We start from the raw sequence: 24,725 nt of genomic DNA, 5'->3' as shown, positions 1-24,725 counted from the left end.
TTTCTCATCAATATTCTTCTGTACCCACATAACATCAGACATGGTGGTACCTGCCTTTAATCTCAGCACTTGGAAGGCTAAGCCAGGAGGATAGCAAGACTGATGTCACCATGAGTTACACAGCAAAACCCTGTCTCAAAAAAAAAGTTTCCTTGATGAATACTACCAAGCTGACAGAGAAATCCAAATTTCAGAGGTCCTGAGAATGAGATTACCTTTCCAATACCCAGGGAAGCCTGAGGCTGGAGATAATCAGAGCTGTAAAAGTTGCTTGGCTTTAAGAAGCTGAAATGTATTCATTAAAAGTAAATTTTCAGATGGCCTACTGAGACCTGGCTGCCAGGCCCCAAGTTAGACTAGAAGGAGTAAGATATGGTCCCTACCTCTGAGAGTGTGGTTTTCTTAAAAAGAGGATAAGAAGACTGAGAAAACTATTATGATTTAGGTTGTGTATTCTAAATTAGAAGTGGTCAGGTACTGCTGAAGATTCTGGAGATAAAACAGACAATCCTCACATTACTAGTTTGCTTTCCAGCTGACCCACTAGGTATGAACGTGGCTCTTTCAGAGCACAGATAAGGTTGGCTTCCTAAAGGAAAGCTGGGAGAGACTTCACAGTCAGATGGATATGAGTTTTTGAAAGGTGCACAGAAGTTTGTCTATGAGAAAAAGTGGAAGATAGTGCTGAAAAAGGACTTTTGGGCAAAAGAGCAGTGTTTTAGAATGATGATAAATTTGGCTTAAGTATAGGGTGCCAGGAAAATGAAGAGGGGCAGTAAGAATGGAAAAGTAATTCAGAGAGGTAGACCTCAACTTAAGCAAAAGCTGTATCTGATCTCAGTGGTGGGCTGGATCAGTGGGGTCATAGGGGACTTAGGTGCTTAACATGGTACAGACAGTAGTGTCAGCAACTGAAGTATGTTTCTCAGACTCTAGTTCTTTGAGCCCATGCTTTAATTACTATCTACTCACCATGACTCTCCAGCCTAGGTTGAGTTGCAGACCTTTGTATCCCAGAGCACTACTTGATAGCTAGCTCCACCTGGTTATTTCAAAAGTGCGTAAAACTTAGCGTGACAAAACCAAACTGGACTCATAATCTTCCTGCCAAGCTGGTCACCTTCTGATGCTTCCCCTCCATTGTATGGCATACCATCTATCCACTTGTACAACCAGAGGTCATAATCCTGACACCTACCCAACTCATCCCTCACAAAGAATCTATCACCAAATCCCACTGACTTTCCTTATGAAGTCTCTCAAATTCATCACTTCTCACCCGTATCTCCACTACTCTAGTCAAAGCTACCTGGACAAATGTAACAGTAGTCTTCTAGATTACTTGCTTTCCCCCTACAATTCATATTCCACTCTACAGCTAGCATGATGCTTTTTAATGAAAAATCTGTGTGTCACTTGCCTATTAAAGCCCATCAGTGGGTTCCCACTCCTTATGATTCTTTTTCATGATCTAATTGAATAAGCATTCCCTCTGCTCACATCTCCAGATTCTTAGGTAACTTTCTCTGTGGTTGTCTGCCATCCCATTGCAGTGGCCTTCTTTCAGTTCCCTTAATATGCTACACTCAGAACATATTCCATTTTTCCCATACCTCTCCTGCCATGGCTCCCATTCATCATTTAGATCATAGCTAAAATGCCACATCTCAAAAAGCATTCTGCTATTCCTTCACTCTAGCTCAGTTCCTCGTTAAATGTCCTAACCTAACAGCCCCTACTCTTCATAGCACTTTTAACTGTACTAATACATTGTATTGATATAATTGTAATGAAATGTAAAATTTGAAAAGGCACAGTGCTTGCTTTATCACCTTTGTATTTTCCAGCTTAAGACAAATGTCTTATGCTTAGTAGATGCTCTGGTAGGTACAAATAGGAAATGTTAGAGACAGGGGTATACTTTTGTGGCAGAGTACTTTCATAGCATATGTGAAACCCTAGGTTTAATCCCAGCACCAAGAGAGAGAAAGAAAGAGAGAGAGAAAGAAGGAAGAGGAGGAAGAGAGGAGGAGAGAGAAAACAAAAACAAAAAACAAGACCAGTAACAGAGAGAATAGGAAAGATTGCATTTTTGATTACCATCTTGGACAGTCGCAACACATATTTTCAGATAACAAAAATAACTATTTAACTGTGTTTATTCCAACATTTTCCAAACATGCTCAACTATGGATCTTTCTACTCCATAAGTTGCTGGCACTTTTGGGGGCACCTGTGTTCCAAGAAATGCTGTGTAATTGACCACCCTGTGATTGGGTTGTCTGAATCATTCCTCCTCCATCCTTAGAGTGTGCTCCCCAAGATCCACCCCAAGACATATGAGAAACTCTGGGATGGGGCTCAGTAATCAGTGTTTTTACAAGTCCCTTGGGTAATTCTGACACATATTTTGGATCACTGGAAAAACTATAAACATCTTAGGAACAAACCTGATCCACAGCCTGATATGTGGTGGCTTCTGCTAAGAGCCAGAGACAAAACATAGCAGTTCCCTCATGATTCCTACTAACCCAAGTCCGGAGTAGATCTTGCCAGATTTCAATAATTGCCTTTTGCTGAAGGTGGTTTGGTGAGATTTTGTTGCCTGAATTCAAAGATTAAGCTACACCAGAAAAATGAAACAAACAAAATCAGGAGCCAAGCCCCAGTTCTACCAAAAATGAGCTACAAGGCTATGGATGAGCCCCTTCTTTTGGGACCACAATCCCATGACCTACTAAATGATGGGGTTGGACTGGATATCTGAGGTGCCTTTACCCTCTAATGTGCTGATCTGGACATGGGTTCCTTTGGATTACTTCTTGGCTCTACAGATCCCCTAAGGAAGTTCCCTAAATTCCTTTAGTTCTATATATTGTCTCCAGGAAGTTAAAGTAACAAAAATAGAAAACAGACAACACTCCAATTATATATGTTCTCTTTTCCTGTCTATTAAGGACTATTAATTATAAATATGCTTTAAATAAACTTTTTTCCCCCCGAGACAGTTTCACTAGGTTGCCCAACCTGGCCCTGGACTCCTGGGCTCAAGCGATACTCCTGCCTCAGCCTCCTGAGTACCTAGGACTACAGGTGCATACTTCTGTGCCCAGTAATCAGCTTTTAATAAGGCTTATTTAGTTCTCCAGTTCTTTCTTATTTAAAATTAAATTTTAGCCCATTATAATTAGCCTAATGTCAGTTAAGGCAATTGTCTAAAAAATGTATTCAGTAATAGGACAAAATTATGCTAACAAAAGTCTTTTTTTGTGCAATTTGTTTCATCAGAAAAAAATGTAACTTGTCTGAACAATCAATATTAAGTGAAATGGCAATATCAAAGTGTTTTAAAGATTATAAACAAGAGGCTTCAAAGGAAAACAGCCTAAAATCCTAAAATAAATAGTAAGAATATCTTCTATTAAACCCCAACATCCTACATTATATAATTTCTTAGTTGACAGAGAATAAAAATGAGTATTGTTTTGGCTTTTAAATTCCTATCCCAATACTGTTCTCTGATGCTGAAACGGAAATAGTGACCAAATTCTTTGATGGACAACATTACAGTGAGAAATGAAGGCTTCCCAATAATACAAAGATTTTCCTGTATCTCCCAGATGCCAGGGAAGTAAGAGAAATAACTCAGTCTCCCACTGAAAAGAAACTCTTTATCTACACTTAAAAAAAACTGCTTTTAGAAAGATTGAGCTCAAGGTATAATTTTTAAAATGCAGGAAAAGCTCCCAAGGCAGGGTAAAGAAAAAAAAATTACTGAGAGAGAATAAAAAGAAACTAGGCGAAATCTTTCAACAGAGTAGAAACTGTGTCTCTGAAAGGTTTTGATCCAACCCTATTTGTTATCCTAGAAAAGCCCTTCTGAAGAAAGGTCTCAGTGTAGAGCTGTCTGAAAGAAGCCAACCCCTTGGAAATAGGGACGCCTCAGCCATTTATTAATGTCAAATATACCGCCTGCATGAATTAGTCAGCTTGTCCTTTGGAAGCCACACAGAAAAGTCCTCGTGCACCTGCCTCTCAGTGTCCTGACACTTTTGGCTTTATTGATCGCAGTAGCAACGAGCAGGAAATAAAAGATTTTTTTAAAAAGACAAACATAACTATATCTACCTTCTCAATAGAGGATTAATCCATTTTAAAGGCTTTTTGTTGGCATATCATCAGTGACCACAGCATAGAGTTTGTTGAGATTTAAAGTGAAAGGCAAAACAGTCATTTTCTTAACCTGGCAGAATTTAACCAAATTACCACAAAAACTGACCTTAGAAACAAAGAGAAATGGAGCAGGAAAAGGCCAGATTTCTTACTGGCATTACCACAGTGGCAAATATCCCAGAACTAACAAAAGCTGTCAAGTGGCAAGAAAAACTAAAGAACTTTCTCAAAACAGCCAAGCCTGGGGCACACTGCATCCCCAACAGCTAGAGTGAACTTCAGAAGCAACACACAGGTAGAAGGTCCAGCCTCATTCTTTATTTACAGCATAGTTCAAAGTCATTAAATCAAGTACAAAAGAAATGGCCTCCATTTCCTGGATTGGCATCCAACATCCTTCCTACCAGCTGCACTTACGTCATTTATATCCACCTTCTGCTTTCCTTTTTGGAGGGTTGGAATGAGGACATACAAATGGGCTGGAGAGACTTTGACCTCAAAATTAAGGAGAAAGTAAATCCCTGCCTGCAGAGAGACAAAGGAAGTGATCCTCCCTCTTATGAAAGACATTCGGGAACTCTGCTCCAGTTCTGAGGCCGCTGATGGTGTGGGAGTTGCCATGATGACATTCTTCCCGGAGGTGGCACAAAGACAGTGAGGGTGGAGGCAATCACACTGGTGGGATGGTTGCTCTCATCTCTAGTACTCTCTTCTATCTCAACCTCAGCCCCACCAGATCTATTAACACAGGAGAGAAAGAAATTTCAAGTAATGAATGGGAATGTGAGTGGAGGAGTGAACATAAAAGAAGAAAGGAAAAACTATCAAGAGTTGCTCAGTGCCGCCTTCTGGAAGGTTTATAGAAATCTCTGATCCACTGCTTCATGTATTTAACTTCCAATGAGCGGGCTAATAGCAAGGCCTTTGGATCATAGGCATTGTTGGCTCGGAGATCTAAATGATGAGCCCCCTGGGGGATGATGACTGCAACCAGGGTATCTGAGATGTCTTTGGTTACTCCACCTCCTGACCAGGGGTCCAGGTCACCATTGCTGCAAGTGAGGAAAAGATGAAAAAAAAAAATAATAATAAGGTTATTAGTTTCTCATAACCACACTCAGATCAAACAGAAGAAACCTGTATGTATAACACCTAAAATCATAAGCTTATAATCTAGGAGATGTGATGTCAAGATCTAACTTGTAAAAAAAGGTGCTGGAGATTTATGATATTTCTGCAAAAAATAGAATCAAAGAAGACTTAAATTGTTGCCCCCATGGATCAAACTACACTAACTGAGACTTGGAAATTAGAAGCCCAAATTCCAATCCCCGCTTCATCATTCAAAAGCTATGTGATGCAAGTTATCTGACTCAAGTTTCCTCATCTGTAATAGAGATAGCAAGGCCTACTTCATAAGGTTATAAGGATTAAACTGAGACTACATAGGAGTCCTTCAACTACTAAAGTGATAAAGAAAAAAATTTCCACATTTAAAAATGCAAATTATCCCTTAGCTCAAAGAAAGAAAGGGAAAGAAAAAGAAGGGAAGGAAGGGAGGGAGGGAGGGAGGAAGGGAGGAAGGAAGAAATCAAGCTGTGTTTTTTTTTTTGTTCAATACAGTATAGTACTTTGGGAAACAGGGTGGCAGTACTGAAAAGTCCCCAGGAACTGATCAGAAACTTTAGGTATTACTCAAAGGTCTTCCCTTTACATTAAAGTTTTTAAAAAGATGATTATCTTTGTGGGTTCATACAATACATGTCTGACTGATATAAACAGGGTCAATCATTGAAACAGGTTGCTTAGCTGAATAGAAAAAAAAAGTACAGCCAGCATCCCTAATATTTTTTAAAAGCTTTGTTGAGATATAATTCATCGACCACAAAATTCACCCATATGCAATTCAATGGCTCTTAGTATATTCAGGGTAGTACAATCATCATAATTAATTTTAGAACATTTTCAGCACCCCAAAAAGAAATTCATATTCATTGGCAGTCAGTCACTTCCCATTCTTCCCACACTTTCTCACTCTCAACCCTAAGCAAGCAATAATCCACTTCCCATCTCTATAGATTTTCCTGCTGGATATTTCATATAAAAGGAGCAGAACAGCAGGTAGCAAGTAGTCTCTTGTGACTAACTTCTTTCACTTGGTGTAACATTTTCAAGTTCCATCACATTATAGCATAAGTCAGTATACCATTCCTTTTTACTGCTAAATAATATTACATGGTGCAAATAAAAACCTCATTAAGATTCCACCTCACTCCTGTTAGAACAGCTATCATCAAGAACACCAACAACAAATGTTGGCAAGGATTCGAGGAAAAAGGAACCCTCATACACTGTTGGTGGGAATGCAAATTAGTACAATCACTGTAGAAAACAGTATGGAGGCTCCTCAAAAACTAAAAATAGAATGACCGTATGATCTGTCAATTCCATACCTAGGGATATGCCCAAAGGAATGTGAGTCAGGTTGCAATAAAGACATCTGCACACCCATGTTTACTGCAGCATTATATTCACAATAATTAAGCTATGGAAACATCCCAGATGTTAAGAAAATGTGATATCACACACACACACACACACACACACACACATATACACAATGGAATTTTTTTTTCTCTTAGGTGGTTGTGGGCCTCAAACTCTGGACCTCCAGACCTCTAGGCCAGCACTCTAGGCCTTGAATCACCCCACCAGCCTATAATGGAACATTATTCAGCCATAAAGAAGAGTGAAATATTGTAATTTACAGGTAAATGGATGGAACTGCAGAACATCATATTAAGTAAGCCAGGTTCAAAAAGACAAAGGCTGCATATTTTCTCTCATATGTGGAAGATAGATCTAAATACAAATACAAGCATTATCACATATACATACATATATACACATATATATAAATATGTGTGTATATATATAACATGTTTCCAAAAGTGGGTCAATTAGCAGAGACTAAAGGGAGGAAGAAAACAAGAATGATAGAGAGTGAATAATATTGAAATATATCACATCTGTGTAGGAACAAGACACAACAAAACACACTGAAAACTGTAAACAATACAGGATAGGGGAAAAGGGTAAGGAAGAATAATAGAAGGGGTTAGACTTATTAGTGTACAATATATTCATAGGTAAAATACCAAGGCAAAACCCCACTGAACAATGAACAGACAGGGACACAATGAAGGACAGAAATGTAAAACAGGTCATGTTAAGAGGAGGGTCATGGAGGCAGGAGGAATGGGGAAAGTAAAGAACTTAAGATCAGCTTGTTAATTTCTATAATAAAGATAGCTGGGATTCTGATAAGGATTACATTGAGTGTGTAGGTTGGTCAATTTGAGGAATACTGCTATCAGTAGTGAATTATGACATGTAATTATGATTTTGTGCTGCCACAGGGCCCATTTTAAACGTAAGCTGGACTTTTTCATACCAGAAGCAGGGCTCTGGTACGACACAACTTCCATTTCTATTTCCTACTAATCCCTAGTTCCTCAGTGGGGTTAATCCACATACCTATCTAATACAACTGCTCCCTGGTGATCATTTCCTTATGGGACAGCTAGGTGCAGCCTGTTTAGCCCTCACACCCTGCACGGACTGTGACTAGCTCCCAATCTCTGTGTGACCTCCTGGAGCAAAAGCCTGCGTGCTTTAAACCCACCAATCAAAACTCCCCACAGGAACACCTATTTGGATAATGCTCTGGACCCAATAAATGCATTAGCCTACAAGTCCCTTTCTCTCTCTCCCTGACCTCTATGTGTGGCCTACAGATGAGCCATGTATCCCCAGGTTCTGTGAGAACTAAAAAAATGCTTAAACTTTCACATTGTGGTTCTGTTACTGAAACTGGGCCCATAATCCACCCTGATGAAGAGACCACTGCATCCCCAGTGGATGCTCTTCTGTCTGGTCTTTGGTGGCTGCTAGTGACAGTAGCTGCCAGTTCAGTTGGTGGAGAAACTCAAAGAGCTTCATTCAAAACACCATCTTAAGAGTACCACTTCTTCCAGTACAATAAACATGAGATGCCCCTCCATTTAAAGGAAGATATTTTTAATTTCTTCTGACAAAACCTTGTAGTTTTCAACATCCACATCTTGCATTTCTTTTTGTTCCTACTGCTATTGTAAACCAAATTGCTCTCTAGTATTACTAAAAGACATACCTATCACTTCACACATACACAGAATGGTTTAAAGTTTACTAAACCTTTCACAGTTTGATCACTCTAACAACCTTATGAGATAGGTTTGGTTACAACCCTCTTATAGATGAGAAAAGTAATGCCTACCAGGCCAGGCATGGTGATGCATGCCTGTGATTCCCGCTACTCAGGAGGCAGAGGTAGGAAGATCATGGTCTGGGGCCAGCCTGGGCTAAATTAAGGAACCCTATATGAGGAACAAATTAAAAGTAAAAGACTGGGGGTGGGGGGGGTGGCTCACATTGTAGAGCATGAGAGGCCCTGAGTTTGATCACCATTACTGCAAAAAAAAAAAAAAAAAAAAAGGCTTGCCCAAATCATTGAACTTGGCAAATCTGAGAGTCAAGCTCAGATCTTATAACCCTAGTTCAATGTTCAATTTTATACATGACATTTCACAGATGGACACATGAAAGTATACACCTACTTGACTTGTGGGGTCAGACACAGCTGGGTTCCAGTCTCTGTCTGCCTCTCATCTACCTAATTCCTAAAGATAATATTAGCATTAAAAATATCTGGCTCTAAGTACACAGCTAGTGACAAGTTTAGGTCACTTTCACCTCTGTGGCACCCCTTCACATATCTTTACACACCATTTAAAATCACCTAATGATCATTTTTATGTGTACTCTGGCATTTGTTTAATGCATACTCTACTTTTCTGGTATTATTTATAAAGCCTAAAATAAAAAAACCCTTTAAGGTAACATTATCAAATATATAAAATTATTCCCATATTGTATATCACCATAAAAAAAAAAAAACCCTCTCAGCTATAAGTATGATCTATACATAGATGACTACTGCTATTCTTTAGATCACAAATGTCCCCCTAAAGCCCACATATTAAGTGTTTAGTGCCTGGCTTGTTACTATTGGGAAGTAGAAGAAACTTTTAATAGGTAGGGCTTATTGGAAGATTTGAGGTCACTGTGAGCACGCCCTTGAAGGGGATTGTAGGACCGGGTGTTTTCCTCCTTCTCTCTTTTTCACTTCCTGGCCATCAGATAAAAGGCTTTGCTCCACTACACAGTTCTGCCATGATGGGCTGCTGCCTTGCTACAGGCCCCAAAACAAGGGGGTCAACAGACTATAGACTGACATCTCCAAAACTGTGAGCCGAAATAAATTTTTCTTCTTTTTTTTAAAGTTGATTATTTCAATATTTTGTTACAGTAACAGTAGCTGAGTAACACAACTAGCAAATACTATTGCCATCTCCCATACTTCCCCTAACACTTTAGAACTGAAATTCAACTGCCTACTTGACATTTTCACATGAAAGTCTAATTAGATATCTCAAAAACACCAGGACCAAAACTGAGCTCCTGATATTCCCAAAGTCCCAACCAGCCCCTCCTGCCATCTTCCTAATCTCTGTTAATGGAACCTTTTAGTTGCTGAGTCAAAAAGTTTGGTGTCACCCTTTAATCTAATCTTTAACACCAAATCCATCAATAAATCCTGTCAGTTGTACCTTCCAATATATCCACCATCTGACCACATCTCAAACATCTCTGCTACCAACATTATCTATAGCCTGAATTATAACAATAAACTTTTAACTATTCCTCCTGCTTCTACTCATGTCCCTCCACTATCTGATATTCATAAAGCAGTCAAGTTGATCCTGTAAATTTGAATCAGATTATGCCACGCCTCTGCTTAAAGCACTCCAAACTTTCCCATCATTCTAGTCATTACTAGAACCTACAAGTGTCTCAGTGATCCCAGCCTCTGAGCCTCTCAGATTTCATCTTCTAATTCCCCCTTCCCTCATTAACCTCACTCCAGCCACACTGCCTTCCTTGCTTGCCTGAAGGAGCGCATGCTGAGGACACATACGCTCAAGACCTGTGCTCTTGCTTAATCCTGTTTGTTGTTTTCTTACCCCTCGACCTCATGGCCAGACTTTACTCCCTCCACACCATGTTGTAAAAACCACCACTTGGTGAGGTCTTCCTGGTCACTCTTAAATAAAATTTCAACACTTCTCCCTCCTCCTGACGTTTTATCAACCCCTTCCCTGGCTTATTTTTTTTCTCCATAGTACTTCTAGAATGTTTAAAGATGCCATCTTGTTTACCTATCTGTCAAACCAGAACTCCACAAGGGCAGGGGCTGTTTTGCTTATTACTCCAGGCCTGGCTCACAGTAAATATTTGTTCAATAAACAAATATTTATTGAACAAATGGAAAACAATGCAAAGGTCTAACTGTCTATGGCCTTGCACTAGAGGTCCCAACACAGAAACCTATATACGTGTGTATAGTCATGAACATTGAAATCTCTTTCATACTTTTTAACATGGAAAAGCAGAATTGATAGCAAATGATTAATACAAATATATACATTGACCTTCACTTGTGCATAACAGTGCAAACAGCAATGACTTAAGTCAGGAGATCTTTCTACTTCCTTACTAAGTAACTGCATGATTTTGGTTAAGTGACATAACCTCTGTGAACCTCAGTTTCTATGTGTACTATAGAAAAGAAAAAATTCAAAAAGAAGACTAATGCCCCTCTCTCACAGAGACATTGTGAGGTGTAAGTTAAATAATATATGTGTAAATAAGGTACAAACTATGAAATATGCAATGTACTCTTAATTATTATCACATTCTATAAGCAAGCACGAGAAATGTTCATACCTTCAAGAAGTAAAGGAATCATGAAAATGGATGTGAAAGTGTTTCTCATAAAAATTTAGTAGAATAATTTCATCAGCTTTCTCTAGGCAAATGTGTGAATTAAATGAGAAAGTAAATTTTAGTTATACTTAGTATGTGTGTTTGAAATACAAATTTAAATTCCCTGTTCTATTATAACATGTTTTTCTTTTCAAAATATAATAATTGTACCTTAGTAAAATCATTCTTTAAAAAAATTTATTCCAAAAATGTACTTTATTGGTTTCATTAAAAACAAAAGAGAAAACTCCCATGCAAAACAGGAGTCATAGTTTTCAACCACCAGATAAATGATTCAAGTAAACTACACAGACACTGAGTTATCTTAATGAACAAATAGCCTTAATCATTATTCCAATTTGACAGGCCCAACTCAGATAGGAAACTCTCCATTATTTGCAAAACAAAAACGCTATCCCAACAGGCACATAACAAGCAAACTGCATTTGATTTAAAGGTCATCTGAAACAGCCCAGGGGCTTAGCAACAGTGTTTGGAGTTGCCCAGAGACCCAAGATGCACATGGACTTGAATTCCTGGTTCTTAGACATATGAAAGATAAACCAATCATTGAGAAATCCACAGGACAAAAATAAAATACTGGCTTTCAAGAGAGATGCCAGGGTAAAATTCCCAATGGCCAACCTCACTTAATCTCTGACAATGACTAATTTGCCTAAGAAATAATGTTAAAGTAAGCAGCAGGGGCTCCCTTCTGAGTTTATATTTAACTCAGAATTAACTGAGAATGATCATTGGGAAATCATCTGTGGGCTGCGGGAAAACAAACCCACTGAGCAATTTTTTTAAATTGCTGAAATGGGACTACTAACAGCTACTAACTATTAAGGCCTCACGAATCCAGTAAATGTTTGCTGAGTGCCTACTGTATGTCAGGCACTCACTGGAAAGGGAGACTCAGCAAAGAACAAAACCAGAAAAATCTCTGTCCTCATGGTGTTTACCGCAATGGCAATCTATTTATTCCTTAAACAGGTCTACTAGCTAGTCATTATTACTTCTAAATTATATAAATTGGCAATTTGCCCAGGACCACATAGCTAATTTGGGGAAGAAACAGAGCGACATCAAGGTCTACCTTCTTCCTTCAATCTTTAACTGGCAAATCTTTTTTTTATTTTTTGGAGACAGGGCCCTTGCTATGTAGCCCAGGCTGGCCCTGAATCCAGAGTCCTGCCTCCACCTCCAGAATGCTGGGATTACAGGTGTGTGCCCTCACACCCAGATTTAACTGGCACACCTCCAACCAAAGCAGCAGAACTTGAACACAAAGTATTTCCCCATGGTTCCCCAGACATTTCTCACTCACAACACCCACAACAGAAAAGTGGAATTGGGAAACTGTTAATAACTTTCTACACTGAATTTTTCATCAGTATTAGCCTGCAGTAAAAGATTTCTTTGTACAAGTGGACTTGCCAGTACAAAAAGGTAAACTCCACACAGGATCTCCACAGTCCAGACTTTAAACTTCCTTCCTTGTCCTAGACACACTTTTACTGGGCATCCATTTATGTGTTAATTGGGTGGCAGATGCTAAAGCCACAGAGATGATTAAGATCATCTGCCACTGAGAAGTTCGCAATCTCTTGGGGCAGACGGGAACACAAACACATCCTTTCCACACACAGTGCTAAGAGGTAGTCCCTGCCCTACAGGAACAGTGGGGGTGGTAAGACCCTATCCTTCCTTGAGCAGTCAGGGAAGATTTCTTGAAGGAGTCCCACGTCTTAAGAAAAAATGAAAATGAAGAAGAAAAAGAACAGTCAGGAACAAACCTCCAGTTCCCTGTGGCTAACACGTAAAGTGCAAAATGGTAAGTATCCACCCATTTATTTATCCAACAAGTATATTTGCCAAGTCTGAGACAAATACTTTGTTGGGTTAACTCTTAAACATCCCAATAACTGCTAACTGCAAGGTGAGTGGTATTATTAGTCTCATTTCAAGGATGATAAAACTGAGGACCAAAGAGCTTAAGTAATTAATAAAATTAATTTATTAATAATTACTATTAAATAATAAGACAGCTCATTCTAATTTCATGCAGCTCTTTTCAAAAGTTGTTTCTTATACTGAGCTATAATTTCTATATACTGATTTCTGTTCTGTTCCTGAAACTTTCTCACAAAATCTGCCCCTTCCTCCAGTGAAGATGATGATGATGGTGATGACAATTTTGATAGTCTGAAAAAATACTATCACAGTGAAAGCAGATAACTATAATACTTATCTGTAATGATTTAATCCAGTAGGAAAGGAGAATGTATTTGACCAAAACTGAGATATTGACCAAAACCTCATACAAAGATTAAAGACACCACTTCATGAACTTTGAACTTCAGCTACACTGTAGGGTCAAAGCAAGGAAGTATGAAGTTAAAAGTTCAAAATGTTAGAAAAAAATCCATATAAATACTCTATGGAGATAAGCTCCTGAAGAAAAACAACAAATTGGCAAAGTCCCCCTCCTCTGATGGACAAAGATAAACACATGACTACTATGGTCTGAATGTCCCCCAAAATTCACATGATGCTACTTAATCCCCACTGTGGTAGTAATAAGAGGGGAAGCTTCTGGGAAGTGATTAATTTATGAGGGCTTTCTCCTTATGAATAGATGAGTGCCTTATAAAAGGCCTGGAAGAATCTAACTTAGGCTCCATTTTGCCCTTCTGCCTTCCACCACAGGAGGGTACATTCTTCAAGGCGCCATCTTGAAAGCAAAGACTAAGTCCTCACTAGGCAGCAAACCTGCAGGCACCTCCATCCCTGGCATGTTTGAAGTCATCACCCCTGTGAGAAATAATTTATCCTGTTTATAAATTACTCAGGGTCAGGTATCTTGTGACAGCAGCGTTAAGTCAAACCCAAAAGGCTTATACAGAAGCTTTTTACAGTCTTCTTAGTCCTTTAAGGTTTTCCTGATTTCAAACACCCTAACTTTGGCACAGTATGCTTAAGCATCCTGAATAATTTATTTGCTCAACTGTCATTTTATAAGACTGAACCCAAGAGTATACTTTGAAGAATTCTATTGAGGACAAGGAGCACAATTTAAAGAAACTGAACAAAAAGAAGCTTTTGGTTTTCCATTTAAGTGTCTCACCTTTTATTTGGAAATAGATATCTGCTGGGTTAGAAAATAGCATGAGTACAATAAATCAAAGGGTTTTTTTGAAAAGTAAGCAATGACTCCTGCCTCAACTCAGCCAACTCCAGGAAAAACCGCACTCCTCATTCCTACAAGCTATTGGCTACATACAGAAGGCCAATTTTGTCCTTCTTCCCAGAAGGACAAATTTGACTTGTTTAAACATGACATGTAAAAGAATAAAATTTACAATCTAAACAATAGCTTTGGTTAAAAGGTATGTATTGGTATATCTCTACTATTTATGCATAGATTTGGGGAAATTTTTGATGAACTGGTTGCTGTCCTCATAGCTAACAATGTTCAAGCCAAACATGAAAATTTGAAGATACACAGAGTCAACTCAATTAACTCCAACAGGATCCAATAGCAAATATGTCACTTCTTAAGGAATAGTGTAAGGCAGAAGAATAAATAGGTGTCAACAGTCAGCCAAGGTGTCTATCAGGCCAAGGTAGAAAGAAATATGGGTTCACCGCCTGCCTGTTGGACTTTGTCAAGTGACTGAACAGAAAAACCTGTTTCCTCCTCAGTAAAAAGGAGACTGTAACAACTACATCCCAGCATGCTAGTCAGGACTCAACTAGGCAATTTATTTAAAGTGCTTCATATAATACTCAGAAGAGTGGGCACTTCAAAGTATCTGTTGAACAAAAACTGAAAATATTATCATTAGTGTAACAATAATAACACAAACTGAGAAAAACAGATGATGCTTCATTATGTGAAGAGGATTTTAAAAATATTTTAATCTTGTTGCTTTTGTTTTTTAAGCATGCTGATAATATAGCCTAAAACACTATCTCTTCATAGCATCCTCTGTCTTTGAAGGAGTAGAAAAATCTGATGAGTGCCCCTTATTGTATTCTATGTGGTTTTATTATCCGGCACTTTCCTAGTTCTATTTGTGCAGCTATTCTACAAGTGCCTCTATCAATCAAACTTCGTCTTTGGACCAGCAAAGCTCACCTGAAAACAATGTTTGTGTGTGAACTGATGTTTTTGCCTCCATACATGGTAGTGATCCAGGAGGGCCTTGGTCTCACATGCCACTGGCTGAAACAGTCATCAGAAAATTTCTTCAAGTTCCACTGCTGAGGTTCAAACATGTCATCAACACCATTACTACAAAAGGGCATGACCATTTCTGTGCAGGCCTATAAGGAAAACCAAGAAAGGATCCAAAAAGAAAATCAGGCATAAAGAAAATGTGAATTCCTGAGTTCAAACCCCGATCCAACCCCCCAAAAAAAATCCATTTGATGTATATTAACACATTTTATATATCACATTCATATATTACAAATAAATATAGATAATGAAAAAAAAGAAAATTAGGCATAAAGAGATAAATTTTCCAGGTCATTCAGTTGGTAAGTAGCAAAGCTAGAGCTTGGACTCAGGCAATGGAGTTTCAGAGTCCATGCTCTTTACTTCTATGCCATATAACCCCTTAATACTGACAGAAAGGTTTGTCTGAGAAGGCACAGAAGTAAAGACCATATATCCCTTTTGTGCAAATGGCCTTCTTTCACATTCAGTACAGTATTTAGCCCTCAAGACAACTCTGGAAGGAAAGCATTATTATTACTGTTAGTCTTATTGTGCAGATAAAGGATTAGAGACTCAGAGACAGTCAAGTTAGACTCCCCTTCCTTTATGTATCCATAAAATGCTTCCTGTATAGGATTTACCAAGATCTATTACAGTGCTATATTAGTTTATTATCTTTCTCACCAGGCTATATTATTTGATGGTGAGATCATACATGATTTATATTTGCATTTTTGAAGCACAGAAGAGAGCCTGACATGTGATAAACATTCATTATTTATTTGGTGATGATTATATACAAGAGTGAATGAATGAATGCATGAATAAAGAAACTTGTCCCTGGTCTCACAGCACAATGCAACAGAAGCCAGAGGATCCAGGTTAGGTGACAAAAATCTGGTCTGGTGTCTGTTACAGCACAACTATGTCAGTAAAAGCAAATTCTGCTTAGGGAAACCATACATGCTTACCTGATAACTCCAACCCTGTGATCCCAGACTGCTAGTTGCTATTTCAGACATATTCAGGCATTTTACCTGGCCTGAATAATTATAATACACATTCAGAGCTTGGAAAATATTCTCCAGCATCAGAGAATCAGATACATCAGGATTATTCAAAAACTGGCACACTACCTGTCATTTTGAGAGATAAACAAGGGAAAAGTCAGAATATGAATATAAAAGCACAATTTAATAGCATAACGAAGAAATATGATTTTTGATTTCATCATAAAATGGTCTCCTTTTTTTTTGTGGTATTAGAGTTTGAACTCAGGGCCTCATGCTTGCTAGGCAGCTGGTCTACCATTTGAGCCACAACACCAGCCCTGATTTCATCATAAAACATCCTTAAGTTATTCGCAAAGTATGCAAAGTGCTCTCCACCTGCCACTCTAGCTTCATCTTTGTAGCTTTTGCTCCAGCTTAGTAAAACCCTTCCCCACCACACCAAGCCCCTTCCTCTTTGCCCCTGTTCACCCTGAAACCCCTTTTCCCACTCTCCCATTCCACTAATGCCTGGCCAACTCATCTTTTATGATACTCAGCTCAAATATCCTCTCCACTCTAAGGTCATTCTGCCTGTTTCCCACTCTAGAAGAACTAAACCACTCCCTTCTTGATGCTTCCACTATACCCTGCACCTACTTCTATCAAAGCCTCTGTAATGCTTTCCTCTACTTATTTCATTCTAGAATATCTCCCCCACCACACAGCAAAGTCTCTGAGAACTAAATGTTTGCTGAATGAAAGACTAAATTTTTATAAAATGCAAAATTTATAAAATTTTATACCAAGTCCCAAAATCTGTGGTGCCATCAGAAGTATATCCTGCAACTCCCCAGACCCCAAATGTTCAGTAGTCAATGACAAGTGCCTGAAATTCTAGCTCTTAAAATCACAGGCAATACTCAGGGTTAGGAGGCAAGGTAGAGACTGCTATAAAAGCCCTGGGTACTTTCTGGGGTACAGAAATATTCTATATCTTCATAGGGGCCTAGGTTACACTACAAATGATACACTTAAGTTTGTGCATTTCACTGTATATAGATTTTAAACCCCCCTAAATAAGAATCATAAACAAATCTCGAACTGAAGTTAATGATATTAGAGTTTAATTATTTAGGAAGATGTCTACAACTTACTTTGAAATACAATAAAAAATAAGATGTTTAAATTGATGGATAGGTAAATATATATGTGATAAATCAAAGACAGCAAAATATTATTTACAAAATTTAGGTGGCAAGGGCTAAGGTTGTAACTCAGTAGTACAGCACTTGCTTTGCATGTACAAGGTTCTGGGTTTGATTCCGAACATCAAAAAAAAAAAAATTTAGGTAGTAAGTTTATGGTGTATTTAATTATTTTAACTTCTCTGAATATTTGAAATATTTTGCAATAAAGTGTTAGAGAAAATTCACAAGCAATGGAATTATGACTAAATCATGACAATAATAAGGACTGATTAAGCCCCAAGTTCACAAAAATTACATCATTTGATCGTCCAAAAATCCTATCAGATTATTGGCCACTAATTTACATGAAAGAAATTGATTCTTAGGCAAAATAAGATAAAGTAAAATAAAATAAAATAAAATACCCTTTATTCAAGGCTAGTAAATGGAGGGCCTACATTTGTCCCCAGGTATCTCGGTTATGAAATATACACTTTATTCATTATGTTACACCACCTAGAAAATGTCCCCTTATTTGATAAAATTTCAAACAGCATCAATGGTAAGGAAGACACTAAGCTCACATCCTCAACCAACACTTTGACACAAATTCAGTGAATTGCTCCTTTCCCATTTCAGACAGAAAAAAAAATATATATATATATATACAATAGGCAAGTTCTGACAAAAAAGAAATAAGTCCAGAGGAGCCAGGAAGGAAGAAGCCCAGTTATCCCATCTCAGAGGGAGATTCTGGGCAGCAGGAGTGATAAGACTTGGGCTAGCGATATGCTCCCAGTCAGAAACAGAAGGTAATGAGAAGGAGATAAGAAGCCACAGGTAAACCTGGCCCCTTATCACAGTTCTGCCTAAGACCAGCTTCCAGCAGTGATACTATCCTGGAAAAAAGGGAAATTTGGAGCCAGATGTGGTGGTGCATGCCTGTAATTCTAGCATTTGAGAGGTGGAGGCAGGAAGATCATGAGTTGGAAGCCATCCAGGGCTACATAGTGAGACTTGTTTCAAATGTATGAGGGAGGGAATCAGTGCTCAAAGTACATTATGTGCACAAAAGAAGTAGCATAATGAAACCCATTAAAACTATAGGGGAAAATAAGGGAAACTTTAAAAGACAAAGGAAATGAATCAGAGAGAAAATTTGATGCTTCTTCTCAAATATATTCTGTAAGACAATATTTCTATGGAATATTAATTGGTAGTTCGTGAAAAATGATGTCTTAGTCAGATAATTTAAAGAAATGTTGTAATGTTATATTAGCAAATGTGAACAGCTTTCTTGACTGCAGGATTTCTCAGGGCCTTTTTAACATGCTCAACTGCAAAACAACTTTCCATAATGTCACAATGACACTCCCTATATAACCATCATAAACAAAATGTCTTTTAAAAAAATGAAGGTCAGAAAGGTAAAATGAGCCCTGTCCAGGAAGGGTGGAGGGTATAAGGAAAGAGTCAACGAGGGTGAGTATGGTGGAAGTACTATGTATTCATGTATGAAAATGGAACAGTGGGAACTGTTGAAACTGTTCTAAGAAAGGGGAGAGGGGGATGAAGGAGAAAGATGGAGGGGGTGAATCTAAGATATACTGTAAATGTCATAATGTACCCCCAGTACAACTATAATATGCTAACAAACAAAAAAAATTAAAAGTGACTTCCCAGGATTAGAGATGTGGCTTAAGTAGTAGAGTGCCTGCTTTGCAAGCACAAAGTCCTGAGTTCAAACCCCAGTCCCACCAAAAAAAAAAAAAAATTACTCTCCAAAAGGAAGATGGCATATGGATTGATAGCAGTAAGTTTTTAGAAATGTAAAGTGTGAGAAAGAAATGCTAAGTGAGGTCAGAAGTATATGACACACCCACGTTTAGGAAGTCCATGAAGAAACAGAATTGAACTAAACTGAGATTTTAACAAACCTATTGTGCCTAAAGCAATAAATGCCAGTTGAAAAAAACATTAAAGGTCAAAACAGTGTTTTACTACTTTGAAAACTCTTGATTATTCATGGCAAGTCAAAAACTACCTAACATCTGCCCAGCACGCTCAGAAAATGTTCCTAAGAAACATGTCAATCAGAAATACTCAAAGTCAGTATGGTAGCTGAGAACCAATCACAGGATGTATCACACTATTGCCAACAGTCAATCAGTATTCTTTCCTGAAACTGGACACCAGCAGCAGTCTCAGCTCTTTCCAAATGCAGCACAGAAGTACAGGGCAGACACAAGGAATACAGAGAAGAGTATTACATTCAAGCGCAGCGTGGTGACAATGTTAGCTGGGAAGGGAGGAAAGAGGTACAATGTACAACAATAAGTGCCTAAAACTCTGGAAAAGAACAGAAGCAAGTGAGTGTGACTCACATGCTGGCATTAGATCCCCTCTTCAAGCTGGAACACTGGGCCTCTGTCAGGCAAAGAAAGGGAGTCCCCATGAATAGCCATCGCTGCAAAGAGCAGTTACTGTCACTCCTTAGAAGACACAAGCATGGCTGGAGACCAGCACCAGCTGACAACACTTAGGTTTCAGCAGCCCCAGAACATCATGGTCAGAAACTTGGACTCTGCTGATAGCAACTCCATGCCCTGATAAAGGGCAATCCTGGCTCCACTGTCCTTGGGAGGTCAGTTCCTCTTGGAGGACTGGGTTTAGTTCTGAGAAGGACACTGGTCAACATGAGAAATTCAGAGGAGAGCAGCCAAAAATGGGGAGCTGAGGAACAGGTGAAACAACCCTAAAACTTGTCAACTGGATCACTCCCAACCTTTCATTATTACAAATAAAGCTACAAAAAAAAAAATTCATAGGGCTAAATCTTTACATACATCCTTAATAGTTTTCTTGAGATAAATTCTAAGAGGAATAACTGGCTCAAAGGAAATAAACATTATGGCCTTTGTAGTTCCTGTCAAACTGCCCTTATAAAAAGGAAGTGCATGGTACTATTTAGAAGGCCTGAAAATATCACTTTTTTCTGTAAACTATTTGCAAATTTATCAGAGGAAATTTATTTTAGGTGGTTCTACAGTTCCTTTCTATCTATCTCAAAGGGTCTGTGAATCCAAGCATCATCCTCTACCATAAACAACACAATCTCTATGTAGCTCTATGCACTTCCTTAACAATTAATAAACGAAGTTTCAAAAAAATCCAAAGCCATATTGGCAAGGCCTCAGCACCATTCCCATGTTTATTCAAAGACTATAGTAATTCAGGACTGGTGGAATGGCTCAAGCAGCAAGAGTGCCTACCTAGCAAGTATTGAAGCCCTGAGTTCAAACCCCAGTGCCACCAAAGAACACAAAAAAGAAGAAGAAAAAGAAACAAAGATTATAGTAATTCAAAAGGAGATAGCTGAGCTGGGCACCAGTGGCTCACGCCTGTAATCCTAGCTATTCAGGAGGCAGAGATCAGGAGAATCACAGTTCGAAGCCAGCCTAGACAAATAGTTCATAAGACCCTATATCGAAAAACCCTTCACAAAAATAGGGCTGGTGGAGTGGCTCAAGGTGAAGGCCCTGAGATTAAGCTCCAGTACAGGGAAAAAAAAGGAGATAGTTGCATACTTTTTCAAAGCTCTGTAGTAAGCATAGCACACATAAACATTCAGTTGACCCATATGAAATTGCCACATTTGTAGGTCACACACAGTCAAATATTGGCAATTTTGGTAAAACATCATAATATTTCAGCTTCACCCTAATAATTTGCAAATATTACCCACTTGATGAGGGTAATATCAACTTGGCCTATCGATTGTTTTACTCAGGAACTGTGATCTAAGAAGATAACAAGGAAGGAATCATGACAACCACTTCTGCCCAAAATACTCAATACCCAGGTAGCACCTGCATTATGCCAATTATATTTGTTGTTAGTTTTTTTCTTTTTGAAATAGGGTCTTGCTATGTAGCCCAGGATGGCCTTGAACTCAAGATTCTCCTGCATCAGCCTCATGAATCCTGGGATTACAGGCATGCACTATCATGCCCAGCTATTTCATAGCTTCTTCTAAACAATGTCAACCTAAGGCCATAAATGCACTGAAATAGGAACAGCTGGGGCTGAGGTTGCTAGAACAACTCAGAAGAAATTCCCTGAGGCGAGTACTTTCCTACTCTGACTTCTGACTTCTGGAGCAACATATAATGACCATCCCCATTTCACAGAGAAAAACAAGCGCTGAAAGATCTGGCTACAGACACACAATTTAGAAACTGTGAAAATAGGTTTGGAACCCAGAGTATTATACCAAAGTACTGGTATAATAATCTTCCTTCCTGATATTATATAGTCACAAGCCATTGTTCTTACACTATAACTAGCATCAATTTACTGTATACCAGAGAGGTTAAGAAAATTGTCCAACACTACACAGAGAGGTTAAGCACAGAGAGGTTAAGAAAATTGTCCAACACTACACAGCAATGAAGTGGGAAAGCTGGGATTCAAATGCAAACTCACCCTGGAGCCTCCACTTGCAAACACTATACTACATGTACTCAGCTTGGAAGGTTACAGTATAAGAGAAAAAAAACACACCTAAGTACACCCACAGTCTGTCTCACGCTTGCCTTTTTAAATACTGTCTTACTCTTAGATGGTCTTTAAATTTTTCTAAATGTATTTGTTTGGGGTAAAAACTTAGAAGGGATTCTGTGGCATATGAAATTTAAAAAAAAATGAATATGTAGTAGTAAAAAGGAAAGTGTAAGTAAAAGAATAATGTGAGGCTCAAGACTCAACACTTGAAATGGACAGAACTAATTCACTTCCTGTGGCTTTGTATGAAACACTAAGAGCGTTAGAAGCCTGTTTTAATAATCCCAGTTTTGAAGAGTACAGAAATAGTGTAGAGAGTAGAACATTCCTACAGCCTTACAGCCAAACTGATCAGATCTGCACCCATATATTTAGGTTCTGCCCTTTGGCCCCACATATACCAGAGAAAGTAAAGATAATGGTTCGTTTAAAAGCTTTGAGTGTCCCTACCTAGGCAATAAACATTTGAATAAAAGGAAGGGGGCGGGGGGGGGGGCACTGGCAAAGAGAATTTTTTAAAAGAGGAAGGAAGGAAGATAGGTTTAAAAAAAAAAAAAAAAAGACCAATCTCCTCTCAGAGAGTATGGTCCATGGTCCATCCACATTAGAAAAAGGATTAAGCAGATACATTCAGCTTCTCTAACAGATTTTCCTTCTCTGAAGTTTCAATACCCCTCTCACTCACTCAGATAATCACATTAGTTTTGTCATTAAAAGCTCCCTTTTCACAGAATGCACTTAAACCGCTTAAACCACCCAGAGAGGTCGCATACATTACCAGACACGAAGACAAACGGAAGAGATTTTCCCTCTTATGTCTTACTATTTCACTATACCTATTTGCATGTTCAGAAGACAGCCAAAATATTTGATTGGTTATCAGCTAAAAAAGTGATTCTAAAATTAACCAACTACAGCTCTCTCAACTGAGAAGAGATCTGTAGTTCTTATGTGGGCTGAACAGTCAAATGACGGAGAGGTTTTCTATTTCCCTTTTCTCTTCTTTCTTGTGTTCTACTGGCCAAGTCCATCATTACTTCTGCATGAATGTTGCAGCTTCTGTTAACAGTAAACAAAAGCAAATGGAGTCTGAGTGTGCAAAGCCCAAAAACAAATTAAAAGGAATGATCTTGAATTGACACGGAAAATGGCATTTACCTACTGCCCACGGATCCTTCAGAACTGTGCAGGGTCCAGACAGAATTGGAAATCACCTGCTTTTTTTCATAACCGAACTGTTACATATTATCTCGCCAGCCTAAGCCTGAGTTACAGACTTAGAAAAGGACGGCTGTTTGTCAGCCCTTTAAAAAGGAGGAAGTGTATCAGAGGGAGGAGGAGTCCTGGCTAAATGGAACTATCCAAGTGAAAGAGTGGTCCCCAACTGGGTAGTGTTTCGGGGATTAGTGGGTTGGGAGAACAGAGAGGAGGTCAAGAAAGGAGAAATAGAATGGGCAGTGAAAGAAAGTGATCTGAAGCTAACAGTTTAGGAGGGAGACACAGCAGAAAAATTCTGAAAAATCAGATGGGGAGCTAAGTACAGGAGGAAACTGCAAACCAAGGCAATGTAGGGTTCTCAAACAAGAGGCCAGAGAAATTGCTTTTGGAGGGAAGCAGATCATAAACATTTTAGAAGCAATCACACATTCCCTATTATCAGGTTGGAGGTGTAGCTCAGTGGTAAAGTGCTTGCCTAGCATACAAGAGGTCCTGGGTTCTATCCTCACCCCACTGCCACCCAAAAGAATTCCTTAATATGTCAGGAAAAAGGATAACTTTGATAAGAAATAACTGAAGAAAATGACAAAAAGTAATCCTGGATAAAAGAATTGACTGTGTGTGACCTACAAACGTGGCAACATCATATGGGTCAACTGGATTCAAACTTCTATAGTGTGTGTGTGTGTGTGTGTGTGTGTGTGTGTGTGTGTGTGCGCGCGCATGTGTGTGCATACACACAAAAGATAAAAAGGATTATGTTACATCAAACATAGACAACAAAATATTCAAAGGGTACTCCATTGGTTTCAAGTGAGTATTTAGGAGAGTGCAAGAAAAGTATTTTTCTATATTTAAGACTCAACAGCCAAACACCTCAGAAGGAACATTAAAGAAGTAGAGAGGAAATCAAAATTAGACTGCTTACAGTTCTGAATCATGATAACCTAGCTAACACTGAAAAGCTATATTCCTCTACTCTATTTCTAGATCAGATGTCAGAAAACCACAGCTTCTAAGCCAAATGCAGCCCACTGCCTGTTTTTATAAATAAACTATAATTAGTCATCCTTCTTTGTTTATTGATTATCTGTGGCTGCTTTGGCTGAAAAGCAGACTCCTTATTTGGGCACACGATTAACTAAAATTGAGAAGCTTGGGGGTCACCTCTGCCTCCATTTTGTATCTGTCTTTGCTCTAAGCCATTCTCTTTGCAGTCACTTTGTAATCACCTTGGATTCCAGAAAGGACAGAACTGATAACATCATTATAACAAGGAACTTCCCCTGAGGAACAATGGAGCCTACAGGACAGACCATTCCTCCAAGTGAGGACAATTACCTATAATGATGAGGCTGTTCCCTGGAACAGGAGTAATCACCTCATGGGAACCAGATTGCTCCCCTCAAGTGATGACAGTAATGACATCTTCTCCAG

General features: G+C 38.7%; 1 protein-coding gene across 2 annotated transcripts in view; it reads right to left on the bottom strand.

Annotated features, from left to right (window-relative positions):
• Positions 1 to 4,471: 4,471 nt before the first annotated feature.
• Positions 4,472 to 24,725, bottom strand: part of Prcp (prolylcarboxypeptidase) — a 68,818-nt gene continuing 48,564 nt past the window's right edge. For both annotated transcript variants that reach the window (XM_074081787.1, XM_020179567.2), the window contains exons 7-9: positions 16,300 to 16,464; positions 15,245 to 15,432; positions 4,472 to 5,225 (exon numbers count right to left, since the gene is read on the bottom strand). In XM_074081787.1, coding sequence (XP_073937888.1) covers positions 5,009 to 5,225; positions 15,245 to 15,432; positions 16,300 to 16,464 — 570 coding nt within the window. In that variant the 3' untranslated portion in view covers positions 4,472 to 5,008. The remainder of the gene's footprint in view (positions 5,226 to 15,244; positions 15,433 to 16,299; positions 16,465 to 24,725) is intronic.

Source organism: Castor canadensis, chromosome 1, assembly GCF_047511655.1.
Source record: "Castor canadensis chromosome 1, mCasCan1.hap1v2, whole genome shotgun sequence".
Classification (NCBI taxonomy): Eukaryota; Metazoa; Chordata; class Mammalia; order Rodentia; family Castoridae; genus Castor; species Castor canadensis.
This window is presented reverse-complemented; position numbering and strand designations above follow the sequence as displayed.